Source organism: Populus alba, chromosome 17 (genome assembly GCF_005239225.2).
Source record: "Populus alba chromosome 17, ASM523922v2, whole genome shotgun sequence".
Lineage (NCBI taxonomy): Eukaryota > Viridiplantae > Streptophyta > Magnoliopsida > Malpighiales > Salicaceae > Populus > Populus alba.
This window is the reverse complement of record NC_133300.1, coordinates 21432618-21449081: the sequence shown is the minus strand read 5'-3', so window position 1 is coordinate 21449081 and position 16464 is coordinate 21432618. Positions and strand designations below refer to the sequence as shown.

The 16464-nt window shown below is 36.0% G+C and overlaps 3 protein-coding genes across 3 annotated transcripts; 2 read left to right on the top strand and 1 right to left on the bottom strand.

Moving 5' to 3' along the window:
• Window positions 1–87: 87 nt before the first annotated feature.
• On the bottom strand, window positions 88–1680 carry LOC118048445 (pentatricopeptide repeat-containing protein At3g04750, mitochondrial). Its single transcript, XM_035058122.1, has one exon. It carries the CDS (start codon window positions 1678–1680, stop codon window positions 88–90), a length of 1593 nt encoding a protein of 530 aa, XP_034914013.1.
• A 3510-nt stretch (window positions 1681–5190) lies between these two features.
• LOC118048438 (uncharacterized) lies at window positions 5191–8240 on the top strand. The gene is made up of 5 exons (XM_073405586.1): window positions 5191–5204; window positions 5297–5842; window positions 6184–6368; window positions 7478–7591; window positions 7709–8240. Exons 1-5 carry the CDS (start codon window positions 5191–5193, stop codon window positions 7834–7836), a joined length of 987 nt encoding a protein of 328 aa, XP_073261687.1. The 3' UTR covers window positions 7837–8240.
• Window positions 8241–9143: 903 nt separating this feature from the next.
• On the top strand, window positions 9144–15118 carry LOC118048623 (NDR1/HIN1-like protein 6). The gene is made up of 3 exons (XM_035058397.2): window positions 9144–10072; window positions 14423–14548; window positions 14761–15118. Exons 1-3 carry the CDS (start codon window positions 9303–9305, stop codon window positions 14789–14791), a joined length of 927 nt encoding a protein of 308 aa, XP_034914288.1. The 5' UTR covers window positions 9144–9302; the 3' UTR covers window positions 14792–15118.
• The last annotated feature ends 1346 nt before the right edge of the window (window positions 15119–16464 follow it).

Sequence of the window (16464 nt, the reverse complement as noted above, 5' to 3'; positions counted from 1 at the left end):
ACAGTCTCAAGTTTACAAGTGCTTCAATCCACAGCTGCATTAACCAAAACTCTTCTCCAAAATGCTCTGCCAAAACCTTGCCCTATTTCAAAGCAGCCCGTCGTATACCGAGTCCATTTCCAACAAAGAGTAATCCGTATCCAATCTCAAATGCTCATTGATCATTTCTAGCAACATGTAAATTTTTGTGGAAGCATGATGAGTTGCATTTTCTGTATGAAATTCATGAACAACACCATTTAACTCAATGTAACTACACGCTGGTTTTTTCATGACTTTTTGATCACCCATCATTTTCCTCATCTTCCGTGCGTCCTTCATCCTATTTGCTACATGATAGATGTTGGAAAGGAGCACATACACTCCATCATCATGCGGTTCCAATTCAATTATCTTCTTTCCTGCAATTTCAGCCAATTCCAAGTTCCTCTGGTTCATACAAGCGCTAAGCAAGGATCGCCAGATAACGGCATCTGGGTCCATAGGCATATTATCAATCAACTCCTTTGCCTCTTCCAAAAGCCCTGCTCGACAAAGAAGGTCTACCATGCATCCGTAATGCTCAATCTTGGGTTCAAAACCATAACATTGGATCATTCCGTTAAACAATTTATTTGCCTCGACAAGCAATCCTGAATGGCTGCAACCTGATAGAACCAACAGAAATGTAACATCATTTGGGATGACCCCAGATTCCAACATGTCATAGAAAACTTCGAGGGCATGGTTTCCTTTACCATGAGATGAGTGCGCTGATATCATAGTAGTCCATGAAAACACATCTTTTTTCACCAATCTATCGAATATCTTCATAGCAGACTCAACGCACCCACCCTTTGAGTACATATCCATTAAAGCATTGCTCACAGTAGCACCCTTATCGAGATTAACTTTGCTGATATAACCATGAACAGCTTGACCATGATCATGAGCCCCAAGATCAGCACAACCCGAGAGAACAGCCACTGCCGTGATAACCGTAGGCTGGTTTTCCCCTTCAGTTTTCATTTGCTTAAACATTTCAAGACCCCGAATTGGCATTCCTCCTCGAACATAACCTGTAATCATCGCAGTCCAAGCAACGTCATTCCTCCATGGCATTTCATCAAACACACGCCTAGCTGACTCTAAACCATTGCACATTACAAACCCATTAAGCAAACTGGTCCAAGAAGACACATCTTTGATACCCATTTGCTTAAACACCAACTGGGCTATCTTAATTTCACCATTTCTGCAATACATATCAATCAAAGCATTACCAACAATCGAATTCGCCCCCAACTGAAATCTAAAGATCATCCCATGCACTAGCTTCCCATTTAGCAAATCTTGTTTTTTTCCACAAGCTGATAATGCACCAACAACTGCATGGCTGTCAGGCCTTAAACCCTCATTTACCAGCTTTGAAAAAACTGAAAAGGCTTTGATTGGAAGTTGAGTGCTCAAGTATAGATTGATTAGAGAAGTATAAGTTACTCTATCGGGGTCTTGAATATAACCAAACACCTTCTGTGCATCATGTGGATTACCCAATTTAGCATAGCTATTAACTAATTTGCAGGCCAAGGGTTGCTCAATGAAGAGTAATCCTTGAGTAAGAGCTTGGGCATGGATTTGCTTGAGAGTAACCAGATCTGCACAACTTTGCAGCAGAAGCTTTAAGCTCTGGCGCTTCATTCATCTATAGTACGCACGCAGAGATGCATCAGAGTCGGCCTATATATAATTTTATAAAAAATGCCACCAGACAATACAAATGTGTTGATCAGTGTCATAAAACACCTTCTCAGGTTTTTGAATTCCACCTTCAGCAAGGAAAAGCTAAGTCATCAACATTAAATAAGAGGCGCATTTTGGTCACCAACTTTCATGGTGGACATAAGACTACGCATCCAGCAATGGATAGCCTATGGATAAGTTATAGCAAGGTCAAACACACAAGTCTATGAAAGAAAGCACGTAATTGGGCAAGGAACAGCTAAGCGAGAACACAATGTCCAAGACTCCAAATTGATGAATCAATTGCATTTCCCCACCAGTGCCAGTTTTACTTGTATTGAATCAAGATGCCTTTAGATATCGTCCTTTGCTATAACCGTTGCCTGGTGTTTTCTTGATCCTGCACAAGGCCAGAGAGGCAGAAGGGAATGGCAACAGGGCCGACTCATAAGGGAAATTGTGGTGTTGCTTTCTTACCATAAAAACAACTAGATTAATTTGTTTCATTGTGACGTATAAGCATCTGCAAATATTCACTTGAACAGAGAAGCGCGCATATTCATCTTCTAATGGCAAGGTGCCCCCACACAATATTTGCGTTGGTGTACTCTCTTCATGGATAGATGGTTGCATGTAAGATCAAAGAGATGTACGATACGCCCACTCGTACAGCACATCACCGCTAGGTGCTGGTATCCTGCAAATCCAATCCGGAACTTGCTTTTCTAGAATCCCAATGTTTTCTTCAATCTCCCCTGTAAGAGAAGACTGGGTGGGTGAGTTCACTGACCAGTGATTCAACAAGAAAAATGCCAAGGGTGCTATAAAGGCAGAGCCATTTTGACACATCTAAACTATTTAGAATTATCTTGTGCACAAGTTCCTCCTTTGTGATTGGAGAGAGGCTAGCTGACTGGAACATGTGGTGAATCAGAGAAAGAAGGTCAGGCTAATGAATAGGCATCAGCTGGTGCGTTGAATCAGGCTGGCAGGTTTTCTGATCCTCAGATGAGCTCCCCCTCCATCTAAACTGCAATGTCATATTCTTACTCAAGCGAACTAATTCCACAGGAATCGATCCACTTGAAAACTCAGGCGTCAAGAAAACTGATAAAGGGAAAAATGTCATACCTAGAAGCAAAGCAATCATATCAGGCTTCTTGCATGGTGATTTCTAGCTTGTCATGTAACATAATCTTATGAATCTGTGTAGCTTCAGGAAGTAAGAATTTTATCTGCGCAAGACGTCCATAAGAGAACTTCATGAAAGAAAGAGCAATGGAACTCAAATAACATTGAATAAACCAAAAGAAACGTAGATTTGCATAGAACCATCAAAACAAGAATTGAACCAAGATTAGGACAAAGTGGCTGACACGTACCATAATCACCAAGAAGAGGATCAAAATTCAAAACAACAACCTTACATCTTCAAACGTTTGTTATTTGTTTCAGAAATGGTGCCTGCTCATTCATCGCTTATCTATCTCTCCATCTTTCTTTTCTTTTTTTAATTTTTAACGCTATCATTAATATCCTATGGCAATATTTCAATCCAAAACCGTTTAAATGGATATTTGAACAGATATAACATTCGTAAATATCCAATGATTATATAAATAAGAATGATCATCGAATGCCCGGATATTACCATTACCAAGAACCACGTATGCAATGTTCATACTAACGGTGCAATTATTTTTATTTTCATCATTGAAGTTTTTGAATTGTAATTTTATCCTTCGAAGTTACATCAACAAGGTTGCACGTGTTGAGATTTCCTCAAGTTTGTGTTCTCCCTCATGAATTATTGATCCATTTTATGAAATAAAACTTTATTCATAGTTAACAAAAACTAAAAGAAAACGACTGAATTTAATAATAAAAAAAAAAATAGAACTTTTAGATCCCTGCGATCTCTTTCAATTTACAATCTCTCGCCTAGCATTTTCCTTTTTCAGAAAGCTTTTTATTAATTTTTTTATTTAAACTTTAATTAACATCCTCTCTAATTTTTAAAAAAAATTATTTCACTTTTTTAATAGTAATTAATAGTTTTAATTACTTTTTTAATTTTATAGCGCTTCAAAGGGATTATTATAATTTTTTTTCTAATTTTTTTTTTTTTTTATTTTATATAAATAACTTGTATTTACATGATGCATTTATAAAAATAAAAATTATCTATTCTTGGCAATAAAAATTCACCTCTAAGAAAAAAATAAATAAAAACATGTAACAAAAATATGACACTTGGGGTTAAATATATACATGTGAAATTATTGTTTTTTTTTTTTTTTACTAGGAAGATTATCCTTAGGTTTTAGCATTTAACTAAATAGGTAGCATATTTTCTAAATGTTAAAAAAAAAATTATGACCAAAAATCATAGCCTCATTAGGTTCAATAAACTCATTTAATCTAATTATATTATAACAAAAATAAACAATCACAATAAATAAACTAAATTAAAAAAAACCATGATGTGTGAAAAAAACACTTGCTTATATTTTGAAAACATTTCTATAATCTTTATTGATTAAAAATTAAAGGAAATTTAATAAAATAATATCTAAAATACATTTTGAAGTAATTTAATAATTAATAAAAAATATACATCTTAACTTATTTAATTTCTAAGAAATTGTATGAAAATGGTGAGGAAAAGAATTTTCTTTAAAAAGCCAAGCGATCAAGCCTAGATGGCCTAATTCTTTTGAAAACAACAAGTAGTCTATTTTTAGAATTCAGACAATACAAAGGTGGATGAAAAGTTGAGCAAGGTGCTTTTTGAAATCAAAAATTTATTTTTTAATCTATATTCACCTAAAAATATTTACCAAACACCTTTAGAACCTCAAAATTAATTTATCAATCCAAAAAACCTCAAATATGGTTCAAAAAAACATAATCAAAATGTTTTTTTTTTAAAAAAAACCTCTCTCAATCCAGATGTATTTTTTTAGCTAATATGGAAGATCAAAAACACTTTGAAGGCATTTCTCTCAACAATAGAAATACTTTATATGAAGTTTTACTATATATATATATATATATAATAGACTCACATAACTCTTTTTCTCTTTCATTGTTTTCTGGCGACTCTCTCCATCTTTTCTTAAACTAAAGAATTAAAATGTAAAATAAAATAAGATTTGGAACTAAATCGATTAATTAATTTCCAACCAAAAATGATCAAAAAATTATATTTGAAAAAAATCCTATAACAAAAATAAAGGAAAACAAGATAAAACTAGTTTGTTTTATTTTTAATCATGACTCCTATTTTATTTATTTATTTATTTATGATTTTCTCATTATTAATATTTTTTAAATAATGAACTTGAATTATTTTTTTATAAAATCAATTATCAACTCAATTTGAGGATATTTTCTTTAATACTAGGTTATTAATTAGCATGGACAATTCTTTACCGGGTGGTATGGATATGGGTTTTTGTATATGTTATGGTATGGGTATGGTACGCCATTCCCTTTGCTATCATAAAAAGGAGAGGCCTAATCATTTACCGGTTCTAATTCGAACTGAATGTTTTTTTTGCTCAAACCTTAGGCCCGGAAATCCTTTGACCCCAAACTTTGGGGATGGGCCGATAAAGTATAGCAAGAAAGCAACAAAAGGTTGGCTTCTAGGCTTGCTCCTGCTAAAGAGGAGCAATAGACCTGCTCCTGCTCCTGCTATTCTTTGGCAACTCTTTGAGGGTATCAAACTGATGGCTAGTAGTACTGTTGCTGAATCAGAAATGGAAGAAGAAATAAAGTTGGGATCTTATGGTGTAAAGGTGAGAGTGCTAAGACAAGATGAAGAATCAGCTGCTGCGGAAACCATGCTCTTGTGGGGTATCCAACAGCCCACTTTTTCAAAACCAAACTCTTTTGTCTCCCAATCTTCTCTCCAACTCAATCTTGATGCTTGTGGTCATTATCTCTCCATCCTCCAATCTCCTTCTTCACTGAGCACACCTGGAGTCACTGGTTCGGTCATGTGGGACAGTGGTGTCGTGTTGGGGAAGTTCTTGGAGCATGCTGTCGACTCTGGCCTGCTTCTTCTTCATGGCAAGAAGGTTGTTGAATTGGGCTCTGGCTGTGGATTGGTAGGGTAAAGATTGCTTCTTTATCACTTTCTTTTTTATCCTTTTTTTCGTACTTTGTTTGGAAAATTGTTCTCTTAATTGGGCTGGCAAAAGGCGGAAACTTTTCACCATCCAGCCTGATAATTGAGTTAATTTAAAGAGGTCCCTTTGGAATTGGACCTCCTTTTGTTATAAATGAAGATGCTCAATAAGAAGTGTCGGTGATTTTTGGCATGCAAAGACTCAAACTTTTTAATATTAGGCTGGTTGAATTTTCTAATTTCTGAATTCAACTTTTCTAGTTGAGAAAGAAGAGGAAAAATTTCACTTTTTTGAGTTGAATATGTCTCGTGTTTATGGTTTGCAGCTGCATTGCAGCTCTCTTGGGTGCTCAAGTAACACTCACTGATCTGCCTGATAGACTGAGGTTACTGAAAAAGAATATCGAAACAAATCTGAGGCATGGAAACGTGCGGGGCTCTGCAGTTGTTAAGGAACTCATATGGGGAGATGACCCAGATCAGGATTTGATTGATCCTTTTCCTGATTACGGTACGACTTATTTGTTATCTTTGCCTGCTGGAGCGTGAATTGAAATTGAAATGTACCTATTTTTTGCTAATCGGTTCCACGTGAGCAACTTGTTAATGTTTTATTGAATCCATGTTGTGACAAATTTGTGGCAATTCAATTTAGAATAACGTGTATTTCTTGAAATTACAGAACTGTTCAAATCATAATTGGCAGTGATTTGCAAGAGAATTTGATTGGTTAAGGTGAATTGGATATGCAGACAGTTCATGTGAGTGTTTCACATGAATTTTCTATGAAAAATCAAGCATACATTTCATTCATAAGAAAGGTGATATGGAATAAATTTGGCATATGTCCATTGATGAATCTAATTAAAAAAAAAAAATTACACAGTAATGCTGAGAATAACAGCAAAAAAGATGGAGGTTATTATTTTCTGGTACTGAGAAGCAAGACTTGAGAAATCAGGAACTCAAGCATTTCCATCATCATCATAAGATGTACATGAAGTTGATTTTTATTTGTATTGATATTTGTTCTTTAATGGTTTCTGTTTGTAAGATTATCATGATAATTGGCGCAGGTGACAACTAGTTTAGCTGATAAGTTAAATGGAGTCATTTAACTTTTAAGAGACTAAGGATTGAATCCTTCAGATGTCTCATGACAGGAAGGTGAGGGTGTGTTAGCTCTGTTTCAATAGAACTGGAAAAGCACATTAACACAAATTTCATGTTGGCTACAAAACCTTTCGATGTTATCTGTTCACACAGTTTAACCAGTGTAATCTAAGTTGCTTATGAAAATAAATAGTGAGTTGCTTATTGCAATTATTTTTCTAGCTGGTATTGGTCCCCATGGTAGCAACATATCGTAAGGATATTTCTAAGTGATAAGAGTAACTGGTATTAATTTTGTGGAATAGCAAACATTTTAGTAGACTTCCTTAGCATTCTTTCTTAGAATTGTCAATGTTTGCACTTGGATTAGCTGATAGTTGCCGTAGCCTGCTCATTTTCCTGAATTTCTTCCAATACATTGGCGAATGATAAAAAATTTGGAAAATCATGCTTGTGCGGTCCTTGGAAAAGCAGCATTTTAACTTGATTATGTGTTCTGCTTATCAGTGCTTGGATCGGATGTGGTCTATAGTGAAGGTGCTGTGGTAGATTTGTTGGACACATTGGTGCAACTCTGTGGAGCCCAAACAACTATATTTTTGGCTGGAGAACTTCGGAATGGTGAGAGTCTCAGTCTCCCATGCCCCTGCATGCTTGCACCCCCCCCCCCCCCCACACACACACACACCACGCAGACACATGCAAATTTTAAAATTCTTATTGCTTATTCCTTGGCAGATGCTGTCCTCGAGTATTTCCTTGATGCTGCGATGAAGGAATTTGTTGTTGGGCGTGTGGAGCAGACACAGTGGCATCCAGAATATTGCAGCCCCAGAGTAGCTATGTATGTTCTGGTGAAGAAGTGAATTGAGTCGTGGATGTTCACTCGTGAAGGCCCCCATCAGCTTCTTCTTTTTCGTGATTGGGTTTGTTTTGAGTCCTCCTGGTTTACAATCATGTAAATTCAACTAATTATTTTTCCCAGAATCGAAATTCAGTGAACATAAAACCAAAAACAAGTCAGAACACATCTGATGGAGCTCATCTCTCGAAATTCAGTGAACATAAAAGCAAAAGGATAGTTGAGATGCTGTGGTCAACCGGATAGCAGTAAGGGAGTTTGCAAGTTACTTGAGTAAAAGTCACATGGCAACCATCTTGATGGATACCCTAAAAACTATAGCGCTTATTGTAAAACCTTTTTCGTTTAAAGTTTAATTTGAAGCTCATGTATGATTGAGTGGTCGTGACATCTTGTTGAGCATCAGAATCAGCAGCCTCACAACACAAAGGAATGAATTTGTCACACACGGTGCACTGTCAACGAGCTTTCCATTACTAGTTCCATGACCAGAAGCATCATTTTTCGCCGGAGCGTCCCTAGCACTCATAAGTTCCACACTCAATGTGTTTTGCGTTTTCGGTGCATCTATCATATGCATGCTCATCAAATAATTATCTGAACTCTCTCAGTGAAAATCATGTTAAGCTGTGGTCCCTGGGATTTCCAAAACTTGCAGTGCTAATTTCGATTTGAACAAATGAAAATGGACATCCATGATCAGCTAGCATACTTTCTCTGTTACTAATTTGTTCTCATTGCCAAGACGATCATATATCCATTATTGCTGGGATCCTCATCCAATTCAACCAGGATACAACTCACGTGCTGCAGTGCAAGCAAATTATTCTAGGAAATAAATAATGTTTATACTCTAGCTGCGAAATAGTGGAATTCAAAGGAATATTATGTTGAAAAAGCTAACTAATCGCTGGGCTCTATACCAATTTTGAAATATCCCAAAAATTCTTTTAATCAATTTTGTCCTCCAGAATAAACTGTAATGTTTCAATTAGGTTTATACGAGTAACGTGTTTGATTGTAATTGTCAAGCATTGATGTCATCACCGGTCACCTAATTAATTGGAATCTGGCTTGCCGCATTCTTTCATTTTATTTTTTATAAATTTCCAGGGTAGACATGTTGCATATAAAGATTCCTGTCATGCAAAGTGTTTGAAATTGGAACAAAGACTTCCCTACTTAGCTGAACTACCTTGTCTTGTATCAAGTGTGTCCCATGTGTTGTTATTAATTAGGTGTGGAAGGTCGAGACCTTCCCTAACCAAAGTGTTTCAAGGACTAAATCATAGGTCATAAATTACTGGGAAGCTTCTCCGGTCGGCTAGCTCCCTCTACTTGTATAAATTACGAATGGCATTAATATATTGTCATAGCTTTCTTGCACGCTTTTGAGGTGCAACACCTGGTTTAAAGGAAAGAAGAAAGCACCATTGAGAACAAACTCCAAGTCTCCATTTAAGTTCTGATATGGAAAAAACAAGAACGCAGATGATGGGAGATAAGCCGAAAATTCATCCAGCAGTAGATGTTGAAGCACCACCACCAACAGCACCGTTGATGTCTCGAGGCTTGGCAGCATCCGAAAAGGGTGGTTCGAGTCAGAGTCAGCAGCAACCTCCACCGCCATTACGCACCATGCCAGCAGCTATGCAGTCTAGTAAACCACAAAAGACAAGAAGCTGTTGTTGCAAGTGCGTATGTTGGACCGTAGGTCTACTTGTCCTGCTATTAGTTATTGTCGGAGCCACTGCCGGCATTCTTTACCTGGTCTTCAAACCAAAAATTCCCAACTACTCCGTTGATAGTTTGAGCATAAGTGACCTGAGGCTCAACTTTGATATGTCCCTATATGCTAAATTTGATGTGAAGATCACAGCCAATAACCCCAACAAGAAAATTGGAATTTACTACGAGAAAGGTGGGCTCTTGAGTGTGTGGTACACAAACACTAAGCTCTGTGCAGGTTCAATACCAAAATTCTACCAAGGTCACCAGAACATAACAAAACTGGATGTGAGCTTAACGGGGCAAACACAGTACGGAAGCACTTTATTGAGGGCATTGCAAGACCAACAACAAACAGGACGTATTCCATTAGATCTTAAAGTTGATGCACCAGTTTCTATCAAACTTGGTAGGTTGAAGCTGAGGAAGGTGACGATCTTGGGGGATTGTTTGTTGGTGGTAGATAGCTTATCTACCAGCAATCTAATCAGCATCAAAGCTAGTAATTGCAGGTTTAAATTAAAGCTTTGAGTTCCATGCCACGTATTGCATTAGGCCTGTTTTTTTCTTTTCATTTCTCCCCATTTAGCTCTCACTCATATCCCACATGCTATTGGTTTTTTTTTTTTTTTTTTTTCTATATTTACAATGTTTTGAAAAAATATCAGTGATTAAGAATATATACAGTTATGTTGGTAAAGTAGAAAATTGTTGAATGGACATGCAAGCCCACTGCATGCTTACTGACAGGCATCAAATCACTATGCTAAAAACATCTTTTCAAGTTTCAACCGATCAATCCAAATCATATTTTAGCTATAATATGACAAGATATAGATGCTAGATGCTTTATATTTGTGTTAATGTTTCGAGAGACTCGTTCCAATTATATCTTTGTTTCCTCTATTTAATCAAACAGTGAAATTATTAGTAAAATACGATTTATCAAACAGATAAATACGATTTAGTAAAATACGATTTATCAAAAAGGATATGGGTGCATTTGAGGTCTTGACCTAGTAGTGAAAAGGGCTTATTTCTTTTCTCTGCACTAGGGTTCAAACTTCACTGTGCACGCCTGTCACCCCTGCGGTGCCTTACATGCTCACTGGGTTTGCAGGATGTTCAGTGGGCCGTGGGATTAATCGTGGTGCGCGCAAGTTGGCCCGAACACCTACGTAATTCAAAAAAAAAAAAAAGAGGGTATGGGTGGTTATGTGTATTGTACAATTGTATATTCTACCATATATGTATATTGTACTTTCTTATAAATAAAAAACATCACCACCACCATGGTTTTATTAGAAAATGATATAAATTATATTATAGGATTTCTAGGTTGAATTAGTTTTTTGATATGGTATTAAAGTCTTGATGACCAAAGAGTCACGAGTTTAAATCTTATTATCCTTGTTTATTTGATAAAAATAAAACACAAGATAGTATAGTTCTATAAAAGTTTCAAGTTCAAAGAGCTTTCACTTGAAAGGATGCATTAGAAAATAATATAAATCATATCTTGAGACTTCACCTGATAGTTTAAGTTGAGATGAATTGATTCTTTAACAGGTTTTATAAACATTTTCCTGGTATTAAAGCATTCTTAGATTAAACTCCATCGAACCTTTTCATGGTATCAAAGCATTCTTGGATTAAACTTTGTCGACCTAATGACTTCCAATGCTCCAAGCTCTTTCCTTCCTCTTCAAACAATGTTCTGTATGGTTAGTATCAAGCTTTCCTCTTCCAATTATCTTCTCTGGCGCAACCAAGTTCTTCTGTTGCTCAATTCTTAAAACCTTCTTGACTACATTAAAGGCTCTCTGTCTGAGCCTCTAGAAAACATCACCTCTTATTCTTTTATAGTTCCAAATCCCAAGCATACCTCCTTCTTATTCTTTTTATCTTTCTCTCATAGAGGAAGCCATGGCTGAGGTTATTGATCTCTTTACCTCTCATACTGTTTGCACTGCGTCGGAGTTTGCTTTTAGCCATATATTGAAGATTCATGAATTCGTCTCAAGAATGACCTTCAACTTTTGAAATGAGGTATTCACAGTGTTACTGAGTACTCTCTTAAGGCACTAAGTGATCAGCTAGCTATCAAGGGTCATCCTGTTGATGACACTGACAAGATCCACTAGTACTTTCATGGTCTTGGTCCCGAGTTTGCTTGTTTCTCCAACACTCAGCTCTCTATTTCTTCTCTATCATTTCTTTATGATACCTATTTCTCCACCACTTGGCTCTCTATTTTCTCTCTGTCATTTCTTCATGATATTGTTTTAAAGGCTGAAAGCTTAGAAATATTTCAAAAATCTCTTGAAACACATGTTACTTCATCAACTACTTGCACTGCCACTAAAGGCACCTCTAAGACATTTTGTAACAGAGGGAATAAAAAATTATGTGGAAAAGGAATTTTTAATCTTGGTCATGGTAGGGGTCGTGGAAATTACACTCCTTGATGCCAAATTTATTGCAGTGAAGGACATAATGTCGAATCATATCATGATCGATATGTAAGGGTTGTTGATTCTCATGCTCACTTCATTGAATCTTTTTCTCAGTTCTCTCTGGTAGATACCAATACTGACTAGTACACAGACACTAGATCCTCTGCTCATAAGCCTCTAGATTCATCTTAGTTGGACAAGGTTGAAACCTATAATGGTAAAGATTGTGTAATAGTTGGTAATGGAGTTTTTTTTACCAATCACCCACATGTGTACTCTTTCTCCATCTAAAAATACAAATCTAAATGTTTTAATTGCCCCTCAACTCATTAAAAATTTGTTATCTATTAGCAAATTAACCTTTGATTATCCACTTTCTAATACTTTCATTGATATGTTGTTTACCATATAGAACCATGCAATAAAAAAGGTGGTGGCAATCGATCATCATGAAAATAATTTTTATGTGCTTGAGCATAGTCATTCAACGTTTCTTTCTACTCACAAAAATAATTCCCTTCATACTTCCTATGATATTATTTGGTATGCATGTTTGGGTTATTACATATTTTGTTATTTCTTTGTTGAATAAAAAAGGGCATCTTTTTGTTATTTCTCTACTTTTTTTTTCTACTTTGTGTATTGCTTATCAAACTGCTAAAAGTTACAAGCTGCATTTCACCTCTAATGATCAACATTCTAAGAATGTTTTAGACCTTATTCATTGTGATATTTGGGCCTTACTTATGTTATGTCTTCAAATGATCGTTATTATATTATTTTTATGAATGATCACTCTTGTTTCATATGGTTTTATCACATTATATTAAAATCACGTGCATCTAAAATTTTTCTACAATTTCAAACCTTTGTTGTAGTTCAAAGATCAAAACTTTTAAAAATGATTGGGAGGTTAAATTTATAAGTAATCAATTTCAATCTTATCTCATTGCTTTTAGCATTCATCACCAAATTTCTTGCCCCTACACTCAATCTTAGAACAATAAAGCTAAACACAAGCATTGACACGTGATTAATACTGGTCTTGCTATGTTATTTCAATCTTATATCCCTTTATCTTGTTGGGTTGAGGCATTTGGTATTGTTATCAACACTATCAATCAGTTGCCCACACTTGTTCTTGATGGGTTGTCTCCTTGTGAGGTACAATATGGTAAGCCATCCACATATGAAAATTTTCATCCTTTTGGCTTTCGTGTTTTTCCTTATTTACGAGATTATGTTTCTTATAAGTTTGCCTCTCGTAGTATTGATTATACATTTCTTGGTTATAGGATATCTCCCACGGTATTTAGATGCCTTGATCCCTTTATACAACTTAAGTGCCTTGCTTGTGCTCAACTTTTTGATAGCAAGTCGGTGTCCACACCCATGATTGTTTTTCAGTGGCTCACTAGTGATGGTGATTCCTTCTCTGATCCCACATTGTATCGCTCCATGGTGGCAACATTGCAGTACTTGACTATTACTCTTCCCGATTTTGCTCATGCTGTAAATTTTGTAAGTCAATACATGTAATATCCTATTGTAGATCACTTCAAGCACTCAAGCGTATTCTTCGTTATGTCAAGGGCACACTCCACTATGGGCTCTATTTCTTTTCTTCTCCACCTACAAGCATTCTTGCCTATTTTAATGTTGGTTGAGCTGGTTTCCCTAACAATCGTTACTTCACTTCTGGTTATGCAATCTTTCATGGTGAAAACCTTGTCTCGTGGGGTGCTAAGAAACAATTCATTGTTTCTGGTTTTAGTTATGAATCCGAGTATCGAGCATTCGCTCACACAGCCTCTGAAATTTTTTGGCTTTCTCACCTTCTTCAGGACCTCAAGGTTTTTATGAAACATCAACCTTCGCTTACCCGTGATAACAAAAGTGCAATCTTCCTAACTCTTAATCCTTTTTCTCACAAACAGCCTAAGCATATTGGTCTTGATTATCATTTTATTTGTGAGTTAATTGCCGCTATTGCTGTTCAACCTCAATTTGTGCCATCCTAGATGTAAGCTGCTGATATATTTACCAAGAGTCTCTCTCAATCTCTCTATATTTTCTTTCGTTCCAAGCTTCGTGTTCAGGTCAATCCCACACTAAGCTTGCAAGGCAGTGTTAAGGATGCAAGAATATTGTATCCTGATTCACATGATCCTCTGGGTTGTAGGAAATATTTTAGGAGATATCCTAGATTAGTTGTCAAATGTGTATTATGAATATTGTACTTTCTTATAGATAAGAAACATCACCACCAGAGTAAAGCGTGGTGGTTTTATAAACCTTTTCAATGAGTCCGGCGAACAAGCAGCAGCAGCGCGTCATGAGTATGCGTGTGTAGATCATGTCATAGAGTATGTGTTAATGTATACTACTGCATTTTCTTCATTTCAGTAATCCCAGCATGAAGTTTCGAAATTATGTTCCTCAAGACAAGGATCTTCAAACTTTGCTTCGCCAGTGCTACCAAAGTTTGAAGATCCTGTGGCATCAGTACCTCCTCCATTATAGAAGAATGAGGTAATTGTGACCTTCAAGTACCAAGTTTTCCTAGTAGCAGCCTGTGTTTGATTTTGTAAACTTATGGGTAAGTGATCGTGCAGTGTTTGATTTTGCATGTGTGATGAAGTCTCTTATGAATATTAGCCATTTTAAATTAACAAAGCTGTCATTTATTTTCCATTTATAGTAACATCAGATCAATAATCAGTCTTATCACTGTCATTTTACAGAGGAACAAGAAAAAGAAAAGCAAGTGGTTGAGAATGGTGGCAATGTTATCGAAGATTAGCAGCATATTTTACCAAGAACAGAATTGTAGTTTGATTGACCTTTTAAAGTTGCAGCCTTGTGAGACAACTGGTTTACTTCTTCAGTAACGAATCCAGCATTACGAAATCGGAAATATTAGTAACCGAGGAAACTGAGTTCCATGTTATGTGCAATGTGACAACCTAGATGTATGTTATAATGGCCTTTTATTGTTTAGCACCAAGCTGCTTGCAGTTCATGCAACTTCCGGATTCATTTGTCACTCTCTATCAGAGTTTTATTTGGTGAAATGAAATGATTTTTTATTTTTTTAAGATGGTATTTGATGAGGCACTTGAAGCAGCTCATTTGCTATCAATCTTAAGGACGACATTCTAATATTGAGATTATATAACATGAAAAATGCAGCATCAAATGTTTGCTGTACAACAAGAAAGGTATACTCGGGAATAAAAAGAGAGTGAAATGATGACATTATTTCTTTCCCACGCCATTCCTGTTAGAATTATGAGATTTTGCCTTTAGAAAGATAGAATTAAGATCAGTTTTTCATATTTGAATTCTGTAACAGTTTATCTCCTTCAGGATTTGCAGCAGAAATATTCTGCTTAGTCTAGGATTTCAATTCCAATAATCTCTCAAGTTTGTTGAGAGTTCTAATGCATTTCAAGTTCTATGTAAGCCTATATATAGGCATTTGAAGTTAATGAAATTTATTGATCTTTCTACTCAACTCTGCCATCTTAAATCTGTTTCCTTTTTCTTTACGTAAACTGTATTGTTTAAGTTTAATTCATTTCCATCAGTGGTATCAGAGCAAATAGATCCTACGGGCTGTGGGGCAAACAAATTTTTCTTTCTTTTGAGTGATAACAATAAGAGAAGGTGAGGCAAACACAGAGAGGGTGAGCGAAACACTTGAGAGTTATTTTCTTTCTGTTTTTTGTCAATGTCTTCTTCAAACAATATTGTATCTGCAATTCCAATTTTTAGTGGAGAACTCTATCATATTTGGGCTGTCAAAATGAGATTTTATCTAAGATCTCATGGCTTATGGAATGTTGTGGCAACCGATTCTGATCCTCCACCATTGAATGCAAATCCTACAATTGCTCAAATGAAAGCACATGAAGAAGAAAAACTCAAGAAGGACAAAGCCATTACCTGTCTTCATTCTGGTCTTGCAGATCATATTTTCACAAAAATTATGAATCTGGAAACACCAAAAACAGGTATGGGATAAGCTTCAAGTTGAATTTGAAGGCAGCAGCAAAGTCAAAGCAGTTAAACTTCTTGCATTTAAGAGGGAATTTGAGTTGATGAAGATGAAAGACAATGAATCTGTCAAAGATTATTCTGGCAGATTAATGGATGTTGTAAATCAAATGAGGCTTCTTGGAAACACATTTGAAGATCATAAGGTAGTAGAAAAAACTTATGATGTCTGTTCCTCAAAAGTTTGAAGCTAAAATCTCAGCAATAGAAGAATCTTGCGATCTGCAAAGTCTGACTATTGCTGAGTTAATTAGCAAAACTTCATATTCAGGAGCAAAGAGTTCATATGAGAGATGATGAGGCAGTTGAAGGGGCTTTCCAAGCAAACAACAGGGAAAGGAGTGCTGGTAATCTACCAAGAAACAAACCTGTCAAGTATGCTAAAAGGA